At 41.3% G+C, this 23,130-nt stretch overlaps 1 protein-coding gene across 1 annotated transcript in view; it reads left to right on the plus strand.

Annotated features, from left to right (window-relative positions):
• acsf3 (acyl-CoA synthetase family member 3) overlaps positions 1-23,130 on the plus strand; it is a 43,008-nt gene that overhangs the window by 5,259 nt on the left and 14,619 nt on the right. The window contains 6 exon segments of the mRNA XM_085158302.1: positions 395-550; positions 4,310-4,464; positions 5,971-5,998; positions 6,000-6,117; positions 9,890-9,987; positions 10,501-10,627. Coding sequence (XP_085014428.1) covers positions 395-550; positions 4,310-4,464; positions 5,971-5,998; positions 6,000-6,117; positions 9,890-9,987; positions 10,501-10,627 — 682 coding nt within the window.

The following is a 23,130-nucleotide window of genomic DNA, read 5'->3' on the forward strand; positions in this document are numbered from 1 at the left end:
TAATTTTATGTTATTTTTAATAAAATGCCTTTTTAAAAGTTATTTTTCCCAATTTTAATGCAGTAAACTAAACAAATACAATAAAAGGGATCAAGATCAAGGTTGTTAAAACACAGGGATCCTGATACTCCTGTTACTAACAGCAACATGTATGCTGAGGATAAAACCTTTTATTTGAACCTCGCTGTTGTTGGTCTCCTCTCGTTTAGCACACTGTAACAATGGGGAAGAATTCAAATAAGTTACAAAATCAATTTTGCCATCTGGAAGTGCACCAAACGACAGCTTAGGGGAGATCATTGTAACAAATGTCTGTAACAGTGAAAGCTGACTGAGGTAATTTATTGTAAAGACAATATGACATCTTAACAACCCGCTCCGGCCCACCCCTCAGGTCCGGTGTCTGGTTTCAGAATGGGCGTGGTCCAGAGATGATGTCATCCTGCACACCTTGCCTCTCCACCACGTTCATGGCGTCGTTAACAAGCTGCTGTGCCCACTCTGGGTGGGCGCCACCTGTGTCATGCTTCCCGAATTCCATCCTCAGAAGGTCAGAGATGCATTCTTCTTCTTCTTCTGTCTCTCGGCACAGTACACAGTATCTTTTATTATCCCCTGTGAACAAAAGTGGCTTTTTTTAGGGTTCCATCTAACTTAATCATAAGGCAAAGACAGTTTTCAGATTGAGAGGTCTTCTGCAGACAACCCTGATGGATTAAAAAAGACCATTACCTCTTTCCACATGAATCCCTCTTCCTCAGTTGGTGCTTCCCTTTCCCTTTGCTCTTTTGTTCTTGCTCCTCTCTTCTCGCTTCATCTCCCCTCCGTCTGCATCTCCCTCTCTTTTCCCCTCTCACACTGTCAAAACTAAGTGTTTGGGGCTCAGTGATGAATTGCCCTGTGTGGCTTTGTATCTGACCAATGCCGACACACGGCAGGGGCTTAAGCAGCAGATCAATCGATGAGCTGACATTGAAGGATGATAGTGCTTGTTTGGCCCTGAGAAGGGAGGGGAAGATGGGGTGCTAAGTGTGTGTATATAAGTGTAGCTGTATTGAAGTGTAAATGCACAATTTTTAATGTATATGTGTGTGTGTGCCTTTCTGTTTTTTGCTCTCTTTGTTTGTACGTCAGGAAGTCTACCACTTCATGACACTTAAGGTGAATGAAAAAGAAACGACCTTAAAGAAAATGTGTATCTGTCAACATGGGTATTGCTAGACTAATATAGCTATCAGTATTCAACTGTTATCCCTGACCTTGTGTGCCAAACCACAAAACCCTTTCTCTCATCTTCAGAGAAAAAAGAGAGCCTTTATTCTCCTCCTCCTGAAGTTACAGTACATTGATGAAGTGATCGATCGTCTTCTATCCCCTAAGATCTCTGAAGGGTACCCTAGGCACCAGAGGCCAGCATTGATTTCTTTTCTTCTGATTTTGCCTGGAGATAGTGTCGGGAATTTTCAGTGCAGGAATTGTGATCAAGTAAATCACAGATAAGTCTTTTTCAAGTATACTGTATTAGACTGACGGGAGCAGATAGCGTTCCTGGGTTTCAAACAGCATTGCTCGGATTTTTTTTTCTTTTTTTAATTTATTTGATTTCTTATTGACTGCTTCATCACAGCAACTACTCAAATGCAATATTACTGTCATTGTTTTTCCTCAAGAGGGATGGCTAAGGCATCAATTTTTAAATTCTAACAGGCAAGGGCATTTTTTTAAGTAGCCTGATTGATGGGAATGCTGCTTGGAAATACTCACAACTGCCTGTTCTGTAATTCAAAGTGAAATTGACTTTTTTGAAATAATGTTTCACGCACCAGTTGTCTAGTTCAGACAGATAAAACATTTTGAAAGTGTTTGGCTGTAAGAATCCATATGCCACTCTGTAAAGCAGGTTGCTCTCTGTTACAGTCAGCCTTCTCTAGGAAGAGTCAACTATTAGGATAAGTCTTATATAAGAACTGATACTACTTATCAATGTCAATAGCAGGAACTTTTATTATCTGCTCATTCAGACACACTGGCAACCTGAACACTGATGTTTTTCACCTCTGCTTCACATGAAGCATTTACGACACCGATAATGTGACACTGCTGTCAAGGACTGTGGTAATCTGCCTACAGCTGAAGCTATTATCCACGAGGAATATAAAAAAGCTGTCTGTTTGTAGGAACCTGCAAACACTAATTAAAAACTTAGCTAACTACATAGCTGATACTACTATGTTAATGACTTGGCTATTAAAACAAGGTCTACTCCACTGTAAGGTCAGTGAAATGCTCGAACATTAAAATACGATGCAGTTGCTTCTCTAAGATCACTGCTGATGTCTTCCCACCTTGGCATTGTGTTAACACACACCTGAGTGCTCCAGACCAGCAAGCTACCAAATGTCTGCTTAATCAAGTGCATTTGATTAGCAGCATCTGGCTGCTACTTACACTCTTAATTCCTGTGGTTTTGTAAGGCCGGGCTTAGTTTTTCGCACACTGATTCTGCTGTTTGGTTTTGTTTTGTTTTTTTTAAATGAAACAGTTGAAGATCATATATTGTTGCTCATCTGAGGTTTCATTTACCCAATTTTTAGCCCCACTAAGGACCAGATTATTTAAAATTTTTTCCCAGTACGTAAAACTTTAAAACTGAAAGACATGTTCTTTACTGAGACAGACGAGCTGAGTGAACTTACCTGACAGTTTTTAGGAATCAGCACTGCTGGCACATTGACATTCAACAATCGGGCCTTCTCGGGAAGAACTGTTTTCGGGTCTTACGTTGAGTGCAGGGCACATGAAGTTGTTTAGGATGCAGGCCATAGCTCTCGGTTCTCACCGCATCCTGTCCCCTAGGTGGAGGCCAGCTCTTTGACGGACATAAATTGCCTTCCTCTCCCGCCTAGAGTGGGCTTGGTGGGAGCGCTTCACTGCACTTGATAGACACCACCCAGTATGGTCAGGGCACGCTCAGCTAATCATCCTTTTCTCGCTTCAAACTTTTATTCTGTATCTCTTCGCGTGAACCGCAGGTTGCTTGCAATTTTTAGATCGGCCTGTAACGCTATTCTGGGAGACTGGATTGGGATTTGATTAAATTGTACTGTTGGCATATCTTAATCATCTTAGCTGTATTTGTCTGTGTGTTTGAATTGTGTTTTTATTAGAGGCAGAGGAAGTGATTGGAAGATAGTTTAGTAGATAATAGATTGGGTGAGTCTGTGATGTGAGGGTCACACAAAAGAGAAGTGGAAGGAAGAGTTTACAAATTGCTGGCACATTAAGAAGGATGTGGTGTTACTCCAGGTGAGCGCAATGATGGGAGAGAGTGCATTTTTCTGTGTGTGAGTATGTGTCTAGGTGTGTATGTGTCTGAGAGAGAGAGAGACTGCAGAGGCAGTGAAGCAGGAAATTACGAAATGGAGAGAGAAGGTAAGTGAATGTGAGATAGGGGGGTGAGAGACGAGGAGGGGGGGGGGGGGAGAGATGAAGGGAGGATGTGGGGTCAGAGATGAAAGTAGAGTGAAAACGGAGCACTTGGAAAATAGAGGCAGAATGAATGAAGAAGAAGTGAGATCGAGTAGCCTGAGAGGAGAGACAGCTTGGAGGGGGGCACTAGTGGTGGGTGGTGGTGCGGGGGGAGTGACTTAGAGAAGCCGTCGTTCACCTTCATTTAATTCATGATGTCGTCCTATCCTTCTGCCATCTACTGCAATGTGTGAGCGTGTGTGAGGAATGAGGTTGAGTGGGCGGGGCCGGGTGTGTAAAATGACTTTGTCCTTGAACAAGTGAGTTTATGTGATTTTCATACAGTATGTTTAGATGTGCATGTAGTTGGCGACACATGTTTGCGTCCATTAGTGCCCGCCTGTGTTGAAGGCAGGGCACGCTGACGCAGCTGAGGATGGGAGCGGCTCCTTTTGTGGCAGTCGAAAAGCACATTTGTCAAAAGTAGCTGCACACGAGGTCTTTTAACTGGCCGGCAATACCGCTCCAGTCCGGGGCAGCCGGCTATTTTCTTTCTCCTGACCTTTACAAATCTGGGCAGTTTTTGCTTGTCTTTTTTCTGCATTATGTTGACAGGTTTAATATGAGGCTGCTGTCTGGACTTTATTCTGCCATTTACATCAAATAAATGAAAAAATGTCACTTTTTTCCCCTCTAAAACTAATGGAATGAATCTGGATTTAATAATTTAGTCTGCAATGCCCCACTGTTAGATCTACTGCTTTTATTTTCCTTATCTCTCCTCCTCCTTCCTTCTTCAGTTATGTGTTGTGCTTATCTCTCTCCCTCTCTCCCCCCACAGGTGTGGGAGATGCTGTTGAGCTCCAAGGCTCCCATGGTTAATGTGTTCATGGCTGTGCCAACTATTTACTCTAAGCTGATCCAGTACTATGATCAGCACTTCACACAGCCTCGTGTGAAGGACTTTGTCAAAGCAGTCTGCAAAGAGAGAATAAGGTACTGGTTGTGGAATCTGTGCCACAAGATTTTACTCACAAGTAGCTGTATTTGTGAATACTTCCATGTGTGTATGAGTACATACTGATTGGTGGCAAAATGGTTAAGAACAGAGCAAATATAATGTAGCACTGAATGGTTTAATGCAGGGTTTTTATGCAGTGTTTCCTAAATGTCCTTTTCACAGGGATGTATAGAGCTTAATTAAAGTTAATATTAATGCATTTTGTCATCAGTTGGGAGATTATCATCTTTTTTAATCACCCAATAGTTGGATGCTTTAGGCAATTTAAAGAGGAAATTTAATGTTGCTATGGTGTTCGTTCATTTTGAGCTCTTCATCATTCCTTTTAGTATTTATGTATGTGCAGACAGCCGTGTCCAGATGACTTTGATGGAGAGTATTTTTGGTGAAAACTCCTTCAACTTGAAGTTGACTTTACCTGACAGAGCAGGATATGACAGCACAAACGTTTGAGTTTGGCTGTAAGCCAGTCTCTGGGCTCCAAACATCTGTATGTTAGTAGCTCAGCTAACTGACAGATGCATTAGTGATTAGCAATTGGGCCCATTGACCATCACCCTATCCTGGCAGTGTTTTCGGTTCACATTCAAAGAAGACAAAAAAGCAAAATTGGAAAATAAAGTTCATTTGTGAGACAAATTGAAGTTTTACAGTGCTTCAACTACCTCAGCAATTCTGTGTAACAATGACTGATGCAGCTGCAGCTGTTGACCGTGGAGGTGTCTAAACCAAATCTATGCATCAAACCACAGTTAACAATTTTGGCTGCTTTTGGAGCAACAGCAGGTACCTGTCCGACTCACCCCTCTTGCCATCTTTGCTCCTTTTACCGAGCTGAAAACCACATGAAGGTGTGGTTGACGTGCGTGTCAGACTGTGCTCCTCCCCAGAAGTGTTGAAGTGTTCAAACCTGAAGCAAAGTCAGTCCCAAGAAGCATTAAGCCTGTTTTTAAAAGTTTATTTTGGCCCTGAGACACTTGTAGTTCTTTTCATTTGTAATTTATTTGTCACCTTTCTGTGTGTATGCACTCGTGGCATGCATTATTATTACATTATTATGTTTTCTTGCTACTTGATAATCTTTTGACCTTTGTGGATGGTGTATTAATGTCACACCACATTTCCAGTACATGTTTTGCTTCTTAATAATTTTCACTGCCACAGTTTCTTTTACAAGAGTGTGCGGCATCTGTGTTTTTACTTTGCTTCCTTTGTGCTGCCAATCATCTCTCCCATGCTGCACTCTGTATATTTTCCATAAACAGTCTGCAGTTTATAGAATACTGTAAGGCACAACCCTATGCTTACTGACTCTCACAAATCAGGTCCTTGGAGATGTGTAAGAAGATGCACAAAAATTTATGTTTCTAATTAGCAAACAATTAGCCATTTACATGTTTCACACAGGTTTTTCAGGCAAAATATAAACTGCAGATGTGTTTTTTGGCGTGTGTCCCTCATGCCCGTCCCTTTCTCTCCAGGCTGATGGTTTCAGGCTCGGCTGCTCTCCCCGCTTCCCACTCTGCAGCGCTGGGAGGAGATTACCGGGCACACACTCCTCGAACGCTACGGCATGACTGAGATCGGCATGGCGCTGTCCAACCCTCTCAAGGGCCCACGCGTCCCAGGTTGAACTAAGTGGATGCACTTGTATTCTCACACCTTACACACATATGAGTAAGAAAGAATATGTTTTTTACATGTGTATGTGTGTTACTTATCTTAAAAAGGGAAGTCATGGGATCATTAGTTAACTTTCCGGCAAAGTATTTCACAAACAAGTCAGCAACTCGCTGCACGTTGCTTAACTTTGCACCACTATCTTCTTATCTGCCACGTGTCACTGTTGCAGAGTCTTGTAAACAATGGTTGGAGCCACTCAGCTAGATAAACGTGCATTGCACAATTTTAGCTTCATCCAAAAATCTGTATTCTGAATTATCTTCTAAAAAATTACCTAGAATGTCAAAGTCAGTATCGGATACATGTATAGTTTGGGTGACAGCTGCATATGTTTTTTTTTTTCAAAGTCCTTTATCCCTTTGCATAATGATAAAGTTGTGAAACCTCAGGTGTCAAAATACTAACTTGATAATAAAATGCAGGTCTTGGTGCTCTTCCAAGCAGAATATGGTCAGGTTACAAACCAGCTGCTGAAGCAATGGCAGGAAATGAGGCCATACAGATAACCTCTTAAAGATCGGTTTGGCATCTGATTATCAGCATTTTTCTCAAGCTTGAAAACCCTTAATGACAAACCAATGGCAGCGTTTTCTGCTCTCTTTTTAAATCAGGCCAAACCTCCACCAAAATTTGGTGCATTTATCTTTTGGTGCCAAATACTGAGATACTGTACAGCATAACTAGCCAAGCATACTGCCATCAGTGTGTCTATATTTGATTGGTTGGCAGTCAACCAAGGTTGCCTTTGTGGCTGTGGATGTTGTTCTCTTCTAAAACGAATGTCTCAGATTTGTAGGAAAGAGGGTAAATTATCTTTTTTTCCCTGTGTGTAGTAATTAAGCTCTACATTGAGTTGACATTGCTGTTTACAATTTGGTAACGTATGATTATCAATCAACAAACTTGCAATCACTCATTTCTGCCACTCTATGTTAAAATTATACACATATATATTAGAAATCTGTATCCTGGGAAACATAGAAAGGCAGTGTGGTTTAACAGAACGACATAAAATAACAATAATTTAAAAAGCAAACCTTTCTTAATTGAGCCAGTGTTCCTGGTTTATACTACACTTTGAAAATGCTCTCAAAAATTTTGTTCTTCTTCACATATAATCCAAAAACCTCTGATGTTGCTCGACCCTCCCTCATCAGTTTGAGTGAGTACTTCAACTTCACGCGTTGTGCTTTAATCAAAGGTAGTTGTCTCTGTCGTGATGTCAGGTAAAACCCCATGATCCCAACTACACCTCCCTCACACACGCAAAAACAAAAGCAAGGTCTGGAAATGAGGTCAGAGTAGTGGCGGTTGCCATCTTCTCCTGTCATCCCCTCTTCCTCTGTCTCTCTCTCTCTCTTTCCCTCTCTTTCTCTTCCACCGTCTTCTTCCTTTCCTGTTCCCCAGACAACACTTCCTCTTACAGGTAGAGCTAATTAGCTTGCAAGTGGATTTGGTAATCCTCTGCCTGCCTGTTTTGTCAGGGTATTGTTTTGTTTGTTGCTCACTGAATGTTTGGCATGAACCGAGCAGGCTGCGTTCGACTCCTCTCAGGTGATTATTAAGAATGACTTCAAGAGGTCTGTGTTTTTATTGATGTTTCCTCTCAGCATTTGTGTAAGTGTATGTGTATGTCTGCCTGTATGTGTGTATGACGGTATGAGCACATGTAGGCACGAGGCTGCGCCTGTTTGAGTCGGCATGTTCCTATCTTGCCTTTTAAGTAGGTTAAAATGGATCAATAGCAACCACAGGAAACACTCTCAGAAGAGCAGTGGAGTGGTATCTCTCTTTCACTCTCACCTTCTTCTCCCCCCCCCCTCCCCCCGCCCCACAGCAGCTAAACAGATAACATTTCAGCTCTTAATACAACTTATTGACAGCAGTTTCATTAGTAATTCTCTCCTGTATTTAGGCCACGTAACTATCCTGATTTTGCTGTGGTGCTTACACTTTGGGAGCTCTTCATATTAACAAAGCTGAGTGTCTTTCTAGGTCATATTGCCCTTCCTGAGATGTAAACATATGAGATTAGTTCATCCTCGTTTTTTTTTTTTCCATCTTATTATTATCTCACGCTGCTGCCCCTTTCATCTCTTTGATTCTTTTTTGTCCCACTTTTCAGGCTTTTTTTCCTGTATTTTCACAGAGAAAGTGTAGATACAGCAGTCTTATAAAAGCAGTTGTTCATAGCTTTTTCCCCACCTTAAAAAGCCAAAACAAAAGCTCTCACACCCCAGCCTTTTTTATCAATCAAAAGGATCCATTTTCAGTTTTAGTGAATTAAGGGTAATCGTGCTAGCATCTGAAAACTGTTATTTTAATAAACTATTCCCAATGACCATAAATCGGATAAGATAGTTAGAAAATGGGTGAAGTGATGATAAATAGGATGTAGTAGGATTCTCATTCTACCCGTGTAAGAAGTACAGAGTTACTTCACTTGCAGACATTTTCAAGGACAAAACGGATCTTGAGATAAGGAATTAATTTTTACAGGATTTTTCTCCTGATGCCCAACATTTAGATGCTATTATTAGATACCGCTGCAGTAATGTGATTACATTTAATAGGTTCAAATGGTGCACTTTTTCAGTGTTATAATTGCCCTTGGTGGGGGACAGATTGCAAAGTGTGGCTTTTTCCAAGCCAAAGTTCATACAGTTTGAATTGATAGAATCCTTCAAAACCTGACGGTGTTTTTATTGGGCAAATGTTAGTCTGCAAAATGACATAAAATATTCCGTTTATTTCATTTATTTATATAACACTAAGTCACAACAACAGTTGCCTCAAGGAGCTTCCTTTTGTAAGGCGAAGACCCAACAATAATCCAGAGAAACCACAACAATCACACAACACCCAAGTACTTGGCCACAGTGGGAAGGAAAAACTCCCTTTTAGCAGGAAGAAACCTCCAGGCTATAAAATAAAATATAGGTGCAAATATTAATGCACACAGAAGACCAATGAGAATTTTTTTTGTGCTTTAGTTATTTAACTTGCCAGGTGTCACTTGCACACACACATACAGTATGTGGAAACAGCAGGTGATGTCAGGAAATGTGGAAATCCTTTTTTAGTAACACAGTTTTCTCTTAAACGTTACTGCACCTCACAGTTATGAACACTGGATTTTTTTAACACAGACTTCTTACTGTATTTTAATACTTGTCAGCTCAGTTATAACATTTCATGCAGCTGTGCTTTATTAATAAAACATGTCAAGTGCTCAGCAGTAAATTAGACTGAAGGACTGAATCCTGCTGTACCCTTGAGTCCTTGTTTTTTCTTTGTTGTTTTTTTTGGAGGCTTCAGAAACAGGTTGAAAGTGCAAACAAACGCCTAAAAACAGTTCTATTACTTGACGTTTACTTGAAGTTTGTGAAAACGGCTGCCTCAGGCATTGCCCAGAAATCCCCATTACTGTCCGTGTAAGCTGGTTTGTGGTGACTGAGACGAATGGCTTTCAGTTTAGTGTTATACAAGCTCAGCAAGCCATTGGCCAGTTTTGGCCTGCAGATGGAGGCTAATGCTGTCTTGGAGAAGATGACTCTTGTGTTAAAAATCTCTCACTGAATGCTTTTGATGGCTTTTTCACTGATTATTGCCAGAATATGTGTTCCACTTCTGTAAAGGCCAAAAATCATCCCATTCTGCTTCGACAAAGTGTGTTCTCTTCTCTCTGTGTTCATGGGCTTTCTTTGTGTTTGACAGGAGCTGTTGGGTTGCCACTGCCTGGTGTGGAAGTTCGGATTGTTATGAATAACACAATTAATACAACCATTGTGGAAGGCACTCACAAAGAGACTCGGGTAATCCATAAGTTAAATATATATATGTTTCATCAGGTAAAATCATGTGAAAACAAAGGTTTAGCATCAGACTCAATGCAATCCTGTTCCTGTTGCTAATGAAATGCATTTGAATAACTGATGACTAACAAGTGTGAGACCCAAGGTCAGACTGTATGATGGATAAAGAAAAAGTACATCTCAGACTTTGCAGGCCTGACTTAGCATGTTAAATGTTAAAGTTCATGTCAGTAATATTAGGAAAAGACTGAACAAGTGTCGTTTGCTTGGAAGGATTGCCAGGAGAAAGCCACTTTTCTTTAAAAAGAACATGGCGGCACAGCTTATGTTACATCCAAGCAAATCATAACCCTTCTGGGAAAATGTCCTTTGGATAAACAAAATCAGTGTAGATTTTTACTGATAGTATATAAAACGAACACAGTATATCAGCACAAACATCTCATACCAGCTGTTAAGCACGGTGATGTATTTATCCTGATTTCTTCCTTTCTTTCCATGTATATGCATCAGGTACGACCAGGTATGGAGGGGAAAGAGGGGGAGCTTCTGGTTCGAGGGCCATCTGTTTTTAAAGAGTACTTTAACAAACCTCAGGAGACCAGAGAGTCTTTCACTGATGATGGCTGGTTCAAGACAGGTACCAAACCCTCATCTTCCTCAGCAGTATGCATGCATAGCGAGTGCATTTCACTACCATTTATGGTTTGTGCTGTCAGAGGGATTCACAGGAGATGAAAGATGTCATAAGATTTTTTCATCAGTGTTGCACACTGTACTTTCGGGGCACGATGACATGATTTTAAACACTTAAAAACCAGGAGTCCAATGCTGGAAGCACACACATAGTCACACATTCAGACAGTGTGTGTGTGCACGCGCACATTTTGGGGAACTATGAGGGAGTGATAAATGGACTATGTGTGTTTTTGGTGCTGCAGGGCATTTTTCCTCCTAAGTGGTTGTGACTGCTCCAGGTCCTGAAGAACCAACTATTGCTCTGTGTGTGTGTGTGTGTGTGTGTGTGTGTGTGTGTGTGTGTGTGTGTGGTAGCATAGAGGGAAGCTGTCATCAGAGGATGTTCCTCTCTCTAGCCGCCACTTCTCCCCTTGTGCCCCCCCCCCCCCTCCCCCAAACAGACCCATACTTTACCAGCGGGAGAGGCAGGCATTCGGTTAGTTTTGAGGGGGGGGCTGAGGAGTGCAGGAAGAAGGGCAGAAGCAATCAGAGCTTTGAATTGTCATGTAGACCACAGGAAATAAGAGGAAGAAGCAAAAGATTTGGGAAGGAGCTTGAAGTATTGAGCTTGGAGATGTGTTGGAGGGGGTTAGAAAGAGTCAGCTGCAAAGCTGAATCTGGGGACCAAGAAGGTAGCGATTGGGAGCTGCCGATGGTGGTGGAGGCGGGAGTGGGGAACAGCAAGGAAGGAGTGAGTGATGGAGAACGAAGCAGGGCAAGGCAGAGTGTGTTTAATTGGCTTTGCAGGCTGGAAGGACAGAGATCCAGAGCACAGCACGTTGCTGTCACACTCCATTACAACCACTGGCCACATAATGAGAGCCTGTGCAATCAGCTCCCCACAGACCAGTCCCTCAAGCCACACACACACTGTGGACTACTCTGTTGGAAGCTATCAAACACCTTACCTGCCCTGCCTGTGTTCGCTGATGCCAGTTTCAACACACATGCAGCTTTTTTTCCTTCAAATTTCAAGTTCAGATTTTCTTCAATTCTCCGGTGAATCGATGATTCAAACAGGAGCAACTGTGTCGGAAATTCACATTGTTTTGTTTTGCTTTCTTTGTTTTTTAACTCAGCTCGAGAACAAGCTCAAGCACATTTTTTTAAAAAATCCAGATTTTACCAATCAGTGTGTTCACAGGTCTTTGGCAGTAGAGCAGGGCGATATGACCAAAGTATTTATCATGATATGCATTTGAAAATTTGCGATAATGATATAACTGACGATATAATTGAGACTAGACAAAATACTTTACAACTTCTCAACTTTATTAATGCAAAAAAAAAAAAACCCTGTATTGTATTGTGTTGTAAAAATGTATTTTCACTCTAACAAGCAGCTTTTTATCTGCATTAAAATTTAACAGCACAAATGCAAATTCCTTGCTGGCAGTTTAACCAAAAGGCATTTCCAGTGAAAATTGGCTGACATATCCTCAGCATAACCATGTATAATATCCACAAAACTTAAAAAGAGGTTATACACACACACAATACGGTAATATTATGTTGAAGCACAGTACGTATCACTCCGCAAGGCTCCTCCCTATGATAGCCGTAATGTTCCGACAATCCATCAAGCGGTGCGGGTTTGTAGCTTAGCAAAGTCGTACTAAAACATTTGACAGGTTGTTGAGCGCCGTTTACCACATAAAATCGTTTCGAAGTCAGTAAACACAACCAAAATTTATACATAAGGCACACGGGATTATAAGGGGCACTGTCGATTTTCAGAAAAATCAAAGGATTGATTTTAAGTGAGCCGTATTTTCCAAAAAACACAGTAATAACGACGGCCCGCTAGCACGCTCTACCAAAAATAGTGCTTTGTTGTGTATCTGACGGATGAAAGCTAAACCAGTTCCACACCACTGAAGTTGCAGCATTTTTACGAACCAATTCTGGTTCATCAGTTTCATTCAACAATCTGCTTTCGCCCTTCTCATTCTGCGTCACCGCCATGCTTTTTCCGCCATGTGCATATGAAAACAAAGGCACAGCGGATGCGCGTTTTACCCATATTCTATCGCGATTTTCATTTCTTAACGTTGCCCAACATTATACCGGTATTACCGTGAACCGTATGATATGACCCAGCCTTATTTGGCAGCCCTCCTGCATGCATGACAAATGCCTTTGAAGCATTTTGTGGTTCCAGAGCTGATTGAAATCTGCAATATTAAAACAAGTCAAACAATTACAGTGGGGCAAAAAAGTATTTAGTCAGCCACCGATTGTGCAAGTTCCCCCACTTAAAATGATGACAGAGGTCAGTAATTTGCACCAGAGGTACACTTCAACTGTGAGAGACAGAATGTGAAAAAAAAATCCATGAATTCACATGGTAGGATTTGTAAAGAATTTATTCGTAAATCAGGGTGGAAAATAAGTATTTGGTCAATAACAAAAATACAACTCAATACTTTGTAACATAACCTTTGTTGGCAATAACAGAGGTCAAATGTTTACTATAGGTCTTTACCAGGTTTGCACACACAGTAGCTGGTATTTTGGCCCATTCCTCCATGCAGATCTTCTCAAGAGCAGTGATGTTTTGGGGCTGTCGCCGAGCAACACGGACTTTCAACTCCCGCCACAGATTTTCTATGGGGTTGAGGTCTGGAGACTGGCTAGGCCACTCCAGGACTTTCAAATGCTTCTTACGGAGCCACTCCTTTGTTGCCCGGGCGGTGTGTTTTGGATCATTGTCATGTTGGAAGACCCAGCCTCGTTTCATCTTCAAAGTTCTCACTGATGGAAGGAGGTTTTGGCTCAAATCTCACGATACTTGGCCCCATTCATTCTGTCCTTAACACGGATCAGTCGTCCTGTCCCCTTGGCAGAAAAACAGCCCCATAGCATGATGTTTCCACCCCCATGCTTCACAGTAGGTATGGTGTTCTTGGGATGCAACTCAGTATTCTTCTTCCTCCAAACACGATGAGTTGAGTTTATACCAAAAGGTTCTACTTTGGTTTCATCTGACCACATGACATTCTCCCAATCCTCTGCTGTATCATCCATGTGCTCTCTGGCAAACTTCAGACGGGCCTGGACATGCACTGGCTTCAGCAGCGGAACACGTCTGGCACTGCGGGATTTGATTCCCTGCCGTTGTAGTGTGTTACTGATGGTGACCTTTGTTACTTTGGTCCCAGCTGTCTGCAGGTCATTCACCAGGTCCCCCCGTGTGGTTCTGGGATCTTTGCTCACCGTTCTCATGATCATTTTGACCCCACGGGATGAGATCTTGCGTGGAGCCCCAGATCGAGGGAGATTATCAGTGGTCTTGTATGTCTTCCATTTTCTGATGATTGCTCCCGCAGTTGATTTTTTCACACCAACCTGCTTGCCTATTGTAGATTCACTCTTCCCAGTCTGGTGCAGGTCTACAATTCTTTTCCTGGTGTCCTTCGAAAGCTCTTTGGTCTTGGCCATGGCGGAGTTTGGAGTCTGACTGGTTGAGGCTGTGGACAGGTGTCTTTTATACAGATGATGAGGTCAAACAGGTGCCATTCATACAGGTAACGAGTGGGGGACAGAAAAGCTTCTTACAGAAGACGTTACAGGTCTGTGAGAGCCAGGGATTTTCCTTGTTTGAGGTGACCAAATACTTATTTTCCACCCTGATTTACTAATAAATTCTTTACAAATCCTACCATGTGAATTCATGGATTTTTTTTTTCACATTCTGTCTCTCACAGTTGAAGTGTACCTCTGGTGCAAATTACTGACCTCTGTCATCATTTTAAGTGGGGGAACTTGCACAATCGGTGGCTGACTAAATACTTTTTTGCCCCACTGTAAAACATTATAGATTTGTGTTTATTAGTGGGAATTAAATACTGGTAGGTTTATTATGAGCTTTACATTGAAACAGGCTTACCATTTTATCCTGGTGCCTGCTCGACTTAGGTGAATATTTATTGAATCGATATGAATCCCCTCATCAGTCATTAAGAGGTGTGCATTTAAAATGTTGGACAGTAACATTTTGTCTGTTTACATCAAAATGATTGTGAATGTTAGATCAGTTCGGTAATTATTCCCACTCACGCTTTTGCTTCTTTTCTGTTCTTCTCTTTAGTACTGAGGAATTTATTTAACACACCAAAGTGACATAAAAACATAAACTTATAATAGTGTTACTCTGTCTTGTGTTAATTTGTTTTCTTTTGGAACATTTGAAATATCAATGATAGAAATCTTTGAAATATGAATTTTTAGTAAGTAAAACTATATCCAAGATTTGGGTTTACTGAGCAGGTTTGAGGTCATACACATGCAGGCAGGGAGAAGTGGGAAAGACAAAGTCCAAAAATTTGATGCAGACCTTGCGCACTTCATCTTCCTTCCCAGCTTCTTAACTCATTTCTCATGGTGTCTCCTTTTTTACTCTTACACCTGCTCCACGTTTCACACAGCAACTTTTTTCTTTCACAGTTTCATTCTCACGCTCCATCTTTCACTTGCTAACAGTGGGCTGATCTCTTGCGGCCTTCACATGGAGATTTCTGTATCTCACTTTTTCTATATGCTCTGGGATTTAACTGCCTGGTTGGGGGAAAAGGTGGCTGCTTACCAAAATTTCTTACCAAAATTTTCTTTATGGAGTTGGGCTGTAGAAACGTGGATGTACAAACTTTTAAAGTGGATTGCAAATGGCAAATTTTAGAAGATGCAATCTGAGTAATCTGCTGCAGACAAAAAAGGAACAGAAAACCAGGTGTTTTATTTCGTCCTGTGAAATTTTCTTGCAAATGAAATGTGCACGCTACTTTTACACGTCCGGTGTGTGAAAGCCTTCATGCCTAAACTAATAAAAACTTATAAAAAATTAAATATTTTTCAAACAAAACGAAAATCCACTCTGGCAGCTAACTGAACCTGAACTGAAAATGTAATAAAATGAATAAGAAAATAGAAAATGATAATAACTTTGCATTAGGCTTTGTGTAGGTCGAAAGGCAATAGAGTTAATGTACAGTGTTTTGTTGGGTTCATTATTTTTAGATTAAATGTATCTCATTAGGAAAACTGTTAGGAAAAATACGCACACCAGCCCTCAATATTCATAATGAAAAAATGTGTTTTTTAGATTAGCCACAATTGCTTTGTGCAAGAGGAGAAAAAAAATTCTGTTTGAACTTTGCAAAAACAGTGCCAACAGGGGAGACTGACAAAAGCAAAGAGAGATGGGAAAAGAAATGTGAAATCTGAGAAGCAGAGAACGCGTGGGAGTTTAGATCAATAGGTTCTCAGCTGGCCAAAGGTGTCTTCTCCAGAGTTAACAGGTGCTGTGTAGCGTGATTGACAGCTCGATAGGGAAGCTGTCACCTAAGCGTTCTCTCTTTCCACTCATCTTCACAAACATCTCTGAGCACATTGATCCCTTCTCACTTTTTTTTTAGCCCTCCTTTTGTGCTCTACAATACAGTCTGTCTGCTGTCCAGCGCTAAAAAGAAAGCTCATCTTGACCCAGTAAGCCTGTAAGAGCATTTGCTGTTCCATCTATTGTACACATATAGATACAGCAAGGCAATGGAAGCAGTGAGAAGAGAGACTGAAGGCGTTGCTTCAGATTTGCTCGTTAGTTGTTAGTTGATGCCAACAAACAAAACCCAGAACTCCTTCAAGAGTAATTTATGAATGCATAAATTAGTCAGAACTCATGGGAAGAAAGAGAAGCTTAAGCATTAGCTGTTTTTGAATTTTTTATTTCACTAATAAGAAGTTTGGCTGTGCTGCAGAGAGCAGTTGGGATAAAACTGAGCCTGGAATCTGACTATTAGCCCCAGAGAGGTTAAATTATTTAATTACATAACTGTGTGAAAGGTGTTTATTAGGGCAACTTTCATGAGCTCCCAGCAGCTTTTCATAGTTACAAAAACAGATTTTTGTATGAATCGTTTTAAACATTGTGGCAGAAAACAAACACGCAGCTGCCATATCTAACCCAAATAGTAAAATAAAAACATCAAATTTTTAAAAAACTGTTGACTGAGCCCCTGGGCTGGATGAGATTTAGGTTTCTTCAGGCTCTGGATGCTGTAGGGCTGTCTTGGCTGACACACTGGAAAAGTGTGGCGTGCCCACTCGGGGTTGGGAATGAGTTGATGCCTCAGTGGAAGAGCGTCATAGGGCCTTGTTGACAAGTGAGACATCCACGAAGCAAGAATCTAACAGATTGATGTGGCATCTGTAGTAACATGGGTGATGTACCAGCCTGTTGCGGTGATCTGGATACGAGCTCTGAGTAGTGACCAAAAGAACAAGACCGCAGATACAAACCGTGGAAAGGAATTTAATCTAAAAGGTGTCTGGGCTTTCCCTTATAGATTGGGTCAGGAGCTTTGTCATGCGGGAAGGACTCAGTGTAGAGCCTCCACAAAAGGAAAGGAGACAATTAAGGTGTCTCAGGTATCTGACTAAGATGCTTTGTATGTGAGGTATTTCAGGCATATCCTGCTGGGAAGAAATCCCGGGGCAGTCCCAGGACACGCTGCAAAGATTGTATCTCTCAGCTGGCTTGGGAACGCCTTAAAGACAGGCATGAAGAGATGAATGGTTGAATGAATAAATGAGTCTATTCTGTTATTGATATGTTTTAGTGACTTTGACCCACCATATAGCGGATCATTCAGTCCAGCAGGTCTTTGTTTATTTCACTGTGATTTCTGAGGAGCTGAAACATTCAGTTTATCAAAGCTGTTTTTGTTCACAAGACTGGATTACTTGGAGATTTTCCAAGTCTGCCGTCAGCAGGTTCCACTTTTTGCAGCAAAGATTTTCCACCTCAAAATTAGCAGCTGAAGAATAACTGCAGAAACATCAGGGGGTTTTGAGAGAGGCTTTCTTTCATGATGGTCCTGTTGTGTTACTGCCTCTCAATCCTTTCATGAAGTCTGGTCTTTCATTTGGCAACATTAATGTGAAATTGCTTGAAACAAATGGTTTTAATGTGAGGTAAATGGCTCTTTTAAAAGCTGCAAATGTGGTTAAAATATGAATTTGGACTTGGTTGGGTTTTTTTTGGCTTCTACCATATTTGTATTATGATGCAGGGCTTCGTTTTTCAGAATCTCATTTCACCAAACATGAGTGTTAGGACACATTTGATTGAGTATGGGTGTGCGTGTGTGTTTGTGTGTGTTTGTGTGTGCTTGTGTGCAACCAAGAGAGATGTAACCTCAGCTTTAAAGGTGAGCTTTAGATCTGCGGGGGAAATTCTCAGCAGACAGACAAACAGGAGTGTGGCTCATATCCTGCAGAGCCTTCACTAGTCATTTGTGCATTGGTCTTTTGCTTCCAGCTGTTCTCTCCTCTTCCCTGCCTCCATCCCTCTCTGTGTTCCCAATGTCATATTTCACCCCAAGTTACATCGTGTCCTCCTAACTCCAATGTCAGTGCTCCCTACGGGATTCATCCAACGCCCCGCTCCCCGCAGCACTTTGATCAAACAGCCATCCGTGCAACTTTACAGCTGAGACGTCGACGCATGTTGGCCATTGTTTTATTAATACTAGTTGCAGGTAAATAAACACCATATCGTGTACAGGATGGTTTTTTTTCTGGGGTTTTTGGTAAACTGAAGATGCATAAAATATTTTTAAAGTTTCCTCCTGATTCTTTTTCTCACCTCGTTCACCTGTCTGTTCTGGGGAAAGGCAAAGAGGCAAGAGTTGGTATGAATCCAAAGTGGCAAAGGCAAAACTGTGTCTTGAATCAGACTAGATTTGTGTGACTCTGTGGAGTGTGGATGCTTGTAAACAGCGGTTAAATTTCCTTGATGAACGTGGCAGAACTGAGACAGACATCAATCCTCGACTTCAGCCTGTTATCTTCTTTGAGAAAGGCAGTCCAGCCAGGAATATAATCAGTAACATTAACATAAAGCAATTCAAGCTCTTTTAATTGCATTTTATTAAACAAATTAGATCACTCATCCAAGTGCAAAGTGCTTTCTTGTATGATATTAATTACTAAAAAAGGAGCTGTGACAAAAGTTAAGGATGATAAATAATGTCAGAGCTGAGATTTCGGTGCTTGGCTGTCTGTTATTTATCCTCATTAAGACTTCCATCTAGGCATCGGGGCTTTAATGTGGAACATTAATATTCATATATGCTAAGTGTTTACAGTCACTCTCTGAAGAGGCATGACACATTTAGACCTGTCTCATCTTGTGCAGATAAGGCTCTCCTCTCCACGGTGATGGAGGGCGCTTAGTTTTGACCCGCAGTGTGAGAGTTTAGGTTGTGCTGAATGGGTTGAAAGACCCTGACTCCACTTGTACCTTCCCGCAGAGGAGAAGCGTCTCCTCGTCAGGCTCATGTTCAGCACTTCAGCGATGCTCATGTAGAGGCATGTATAAACACTCTATGTCTGCCAAATAACAGCTCTACAAAAAAATGTCAGAAGGAAAAACACTTTTGGGTTTTGGAGTCTTTTTTGAAATTTTATATCTGTTTTTTGTTTTTGTTTTTTTTAAGTTTGCATCCACCTACATTGGTGTATTCAGAATTGATATACAGAGGACGGGACTATGCTGTAGATTGAAGGCGCTCAATTAAAATTAATTAGGTGTAACGCCTACAGAGCAGCCTGTCTAGTGGTTATTGGTGGCTGTAAATAGTGAAGATAGAAGGTCAAAGAGAGGGCAGCTAAAGACGTCACCTTTACAGCATGTGGAATTTTCAGCCATGAGGACATCGAGGTGAAATGTAAGTATTCTTATCACCTTAAACATCAGGCTTGAATCTGAGTTCATATCACTTACAGCATTAACTATCCCAACGGTTCACTTCTATATTTTGCGTAAATCTGGAATTACTGCCAAGATTTCTTAAAGCTGATAGGAACAAAACCATAACTCAAATAACGAGTTGTTGCTGCCAAGGTATGAAGAAGAGCACCTCTGAACCTTAAAACAGAGCAGCAGAAAAACAGGAAACTAAGAGTACAATTTGCACAAAGAAACCAATAATTGGACAACAGAAGACTGGGAAAGATTTTCCTTTTTCTGATGAGTCTGTCTGCTTTGACATTCAGATGATAGGCTCCGCATTTGAGCGTCATTTAAATGCCACAGTGTGCCTGAGTATTGTCGCTGACTGTGTCCATCCATTTATGACTTGGATGTTCATATTTAACATGACTAAAGTTTTTAATGTTGAAGTCAGTATTATGTTTACAAGTAAGTCCCTATCAGCCAGAAGCTCAGGCTGTTTGAGAGTGTGAATGTCTATAAGATTTATTTATTTATTCCATACCCTTCCCAAGGCTCACGTTCTGTTGTTGTTGTGTTTTTATACCTTTTTTAAAGCATAAACTACAAGCCAGAATGGGCTCAAATGTGAATGTGAACACATTTTCATCTTATCACTGAAAGTGTACACTTTACAGGAAGTGAAATGCCAGCCACATCTCCAGGGTTGAGTGGGGCATGCACACAAACACAAGTGCATGGTACTTAGATCAAGGTCGCACTCAAACCACACTGAATTACAAACACTTATTTCTGTGTGTTCCTGTAGCAGCAGAAATCTCTTATGGTGCTAGAAGGTGCTGGGAAGCTAAGAGATGACTTCTGTCACCTCTACAGAAACTGTTTTTGTGAAATTTTAGTTGTCTCTCTCTTTCATTCTTTCATTCCCCGGCACCTCTCGCAGTGAAGCTAGTGGCAGCAGACTGAACTGTTTCTGCAGTGTTGGCCTTTGTCATATGTCACACTCTGACCTTTTCTTTCGCACGTTTTTTGTCTTAGAAAAGTAACACGTCTAGACTTTGTCTGTGTGTCTTTGTGTCGTTCTGGATTGTTGTGTGGAAAAAATGGGCGTAATACAAGTGCATCATTTTTAAGGCACAGGCAGCATCGATGAGGGGGATTAATAATAATTTAGGACAAGTTTTAAAAATAGAAGACACTGTTGAATCTTGTCACATTTCCTGATGTAAGGAAGATGAGTGTGGAGCCCCTTTTCTACTTCCCTGTCATCACTGAGTGTTTGTTGAGTGGGTACTCTGCAAGAGAGGCAAACAGTTTGTTCGATGGGTTGAGACAACAACCCTGTGCAGGAGGGCCTTTCCTGTCCTTCCTGGACCAAAATTTAAGCTCCAGGCTGAGTAAACTGCATAAACTTCATTTTTAGTGAAACATAACTACTAGGGGTGCAACGATGCACAAAATTCACAGTTCGGTTCGGTTTGATACTTTGGTGTCACGGTTCGATATTTTTTCGATACAAAAAAATGTTCATGCTTTTTTAATTTGTCATTTATTAAAATTTTAAATATATATTTTAACTCAAAAGTACAGTTTTAAAATTTAATGTTGCTGAAACAACAAAGGGATAAAAAAAATTACTCATCTTTGGAAAAGAGAGTTTATTACAGAGAAATGTCTCTTTCCAAAATAAAAGCTATACTATACGCTTCTTCTGGGCTATATTCTCAGCAGCATATTAAACATATCAGGTCCCCATAAGGAGAATCATGTGCTAACGACTGTCTAAATGACTCGGGTAAAGTTTGTAGCATGCGTGCTTGTTGTTTTTGTCTGCTTCCACTTGTCTTTGCACTAGGATGATGTCGGAGTAAATGTGCAGTCATATTCGTTGTGTTCCCACTAGTGCTGTCAGCGTTAATCTGAAATGAGGCTAACGCCACAACACGGCAAATTTCCATTAACGAGCTACCACGGGTGGGGCTGGACGGCCAACACGTTAACAAGCTAACTGCGCTAACACACTAGTTCCCACCAATGTAATTGAGCATTGCGTGGCACATCTGACATACTGTTTTACTTTTGTCCATGACGCATGACGCACTTACCTTCAGGGTCATACGTCACATGAAGACCAAAATAATTCCAAAGGCCAGATCTGAATGAGGGTGGGGGAGGTTCAATTTGCCATGTTGCAAGGAGCTTAGCTTCTGTCTTCCTAGCTTGCGCTGCGCTCAGTGGATCTGCACTCGACAGTGCAGCCTAGGCGGAGTAGTCGAACGCAGATCCACTGAGCGCTCAACACAGACAGCATCGTCAGAAGAAAAGTTGATAAAATAAATAAAAAATGTTATATTGTTCGATACATATGCGTACCGAACCGAAAGCACTGTATTGAACGGTTCAATATTGATACGAGTATCGCTGCACCCCTAATAACTACGTCCTTGTGAATGTGCCCTTAATTTACTGCTTTGTCTTTCTTGAACTATAACAACATACAAAAAATATTTAGCCACCTACAGCAGCTTTTATGGCATCCCAATCTAAATTCATAGGCAAATTTGGATGTGACCCCCCTCCTCCTTTTGGATCTGTAACAGCTTCCCAATTCTGGGACACCATCCTGCTGGATTTTTTGAAATTTTCACAATGGCCTGGCTTGCATTCACCATTCTAGCCCCTTCCAAAGATGTTCGGTGCAGTTGCACAAGAGTCTGTGTGGGGCAGTAAAGTTCATCTTCTCCACCACACTCCAACCATACCTTTAAGGATTTTGCTTTGTGCACTGGGGCACACAATGTGTTCCAAATACCTCGGATTTCAGATGTTGAAACTCGGGAGTGACATCACTCCCAATTTAGCATGTTCCAGAAAAAGGAAGTAAAAGTAGGATTATAAAATCCTATATAAAAATAGGATCATAATACTTGTTTCTGTTCATACTTTTAATTTAAAAACTGCTGCAGCACATTATGGATGGAGGCTGGTCAGTGCGGTGTTTATTGCTTATTTAGGCAGTCTTAAATACACAATGCTGGCAGTGCAGATGAACAGTTGTATAGTTTTATGACTGTTCAGTGCCGCCATCTTGGATTGTTAACTCGGGGTTGCTGGGTCTTCTCCGACTTTCCTGGTGGGAAATCCGAGTCGAAGGGGAATTCCAGATTTCAGCTCTGACTGAGAACTCAGAAATTCCAACTTCCAACTTTTTTAGGAACACACCAACAGTCATACTGAGACAGAGAAGGGTAAACTGTTCTCATGAAGTTAGATACACAGAATTGTTTCGAATATCGTGGTAAGGCGTCAGGTAAGAGCTGTTGGCAACCACAACAGAAAAATGTGAATTCCCTAACAGGTTTGTAAGTGGCAGCCAGTGGTTACTGGCAGCTCTGTGAGGTCATTCATAAAGGTCTAAACAGATGTCAGTGAATCCCCGATTACTGCGGTTTATTAGTGAAACTGTGCTTTGAAACTGCTTTGTTCGGTAGCACATGATCACCTGCAGTTTGCATGGAAGATACCAACTGGTCTCAGTTTCATTACCACATAGTGCGTGGTAGTGAGAGTCTGAAAAGTGTGAGAATGCTTGCCTTCAAAGTGAAAGTTGCAGCTTTTCGCATGTGTTGGTTGTAGTGGTGAGGCACAACTTTTACTCTGAAGACAAAAACTTC

This window comes from Neolamprologus multifasciatus, chromosome 1, assembly GCF_963576455.1.
Source record: "Neolamprologus multifasciatus chromosome 1, fNeoMul1.2, whole genome shotgun sequence".
Taxonomy (NCBI): domain Eukaryota; kingdom Metazoa; phylum Chordata; class Actinopteri; order Cichliformes; family Cichlidae; genus Neolamprologus; species Neolamprologus multifasciatus.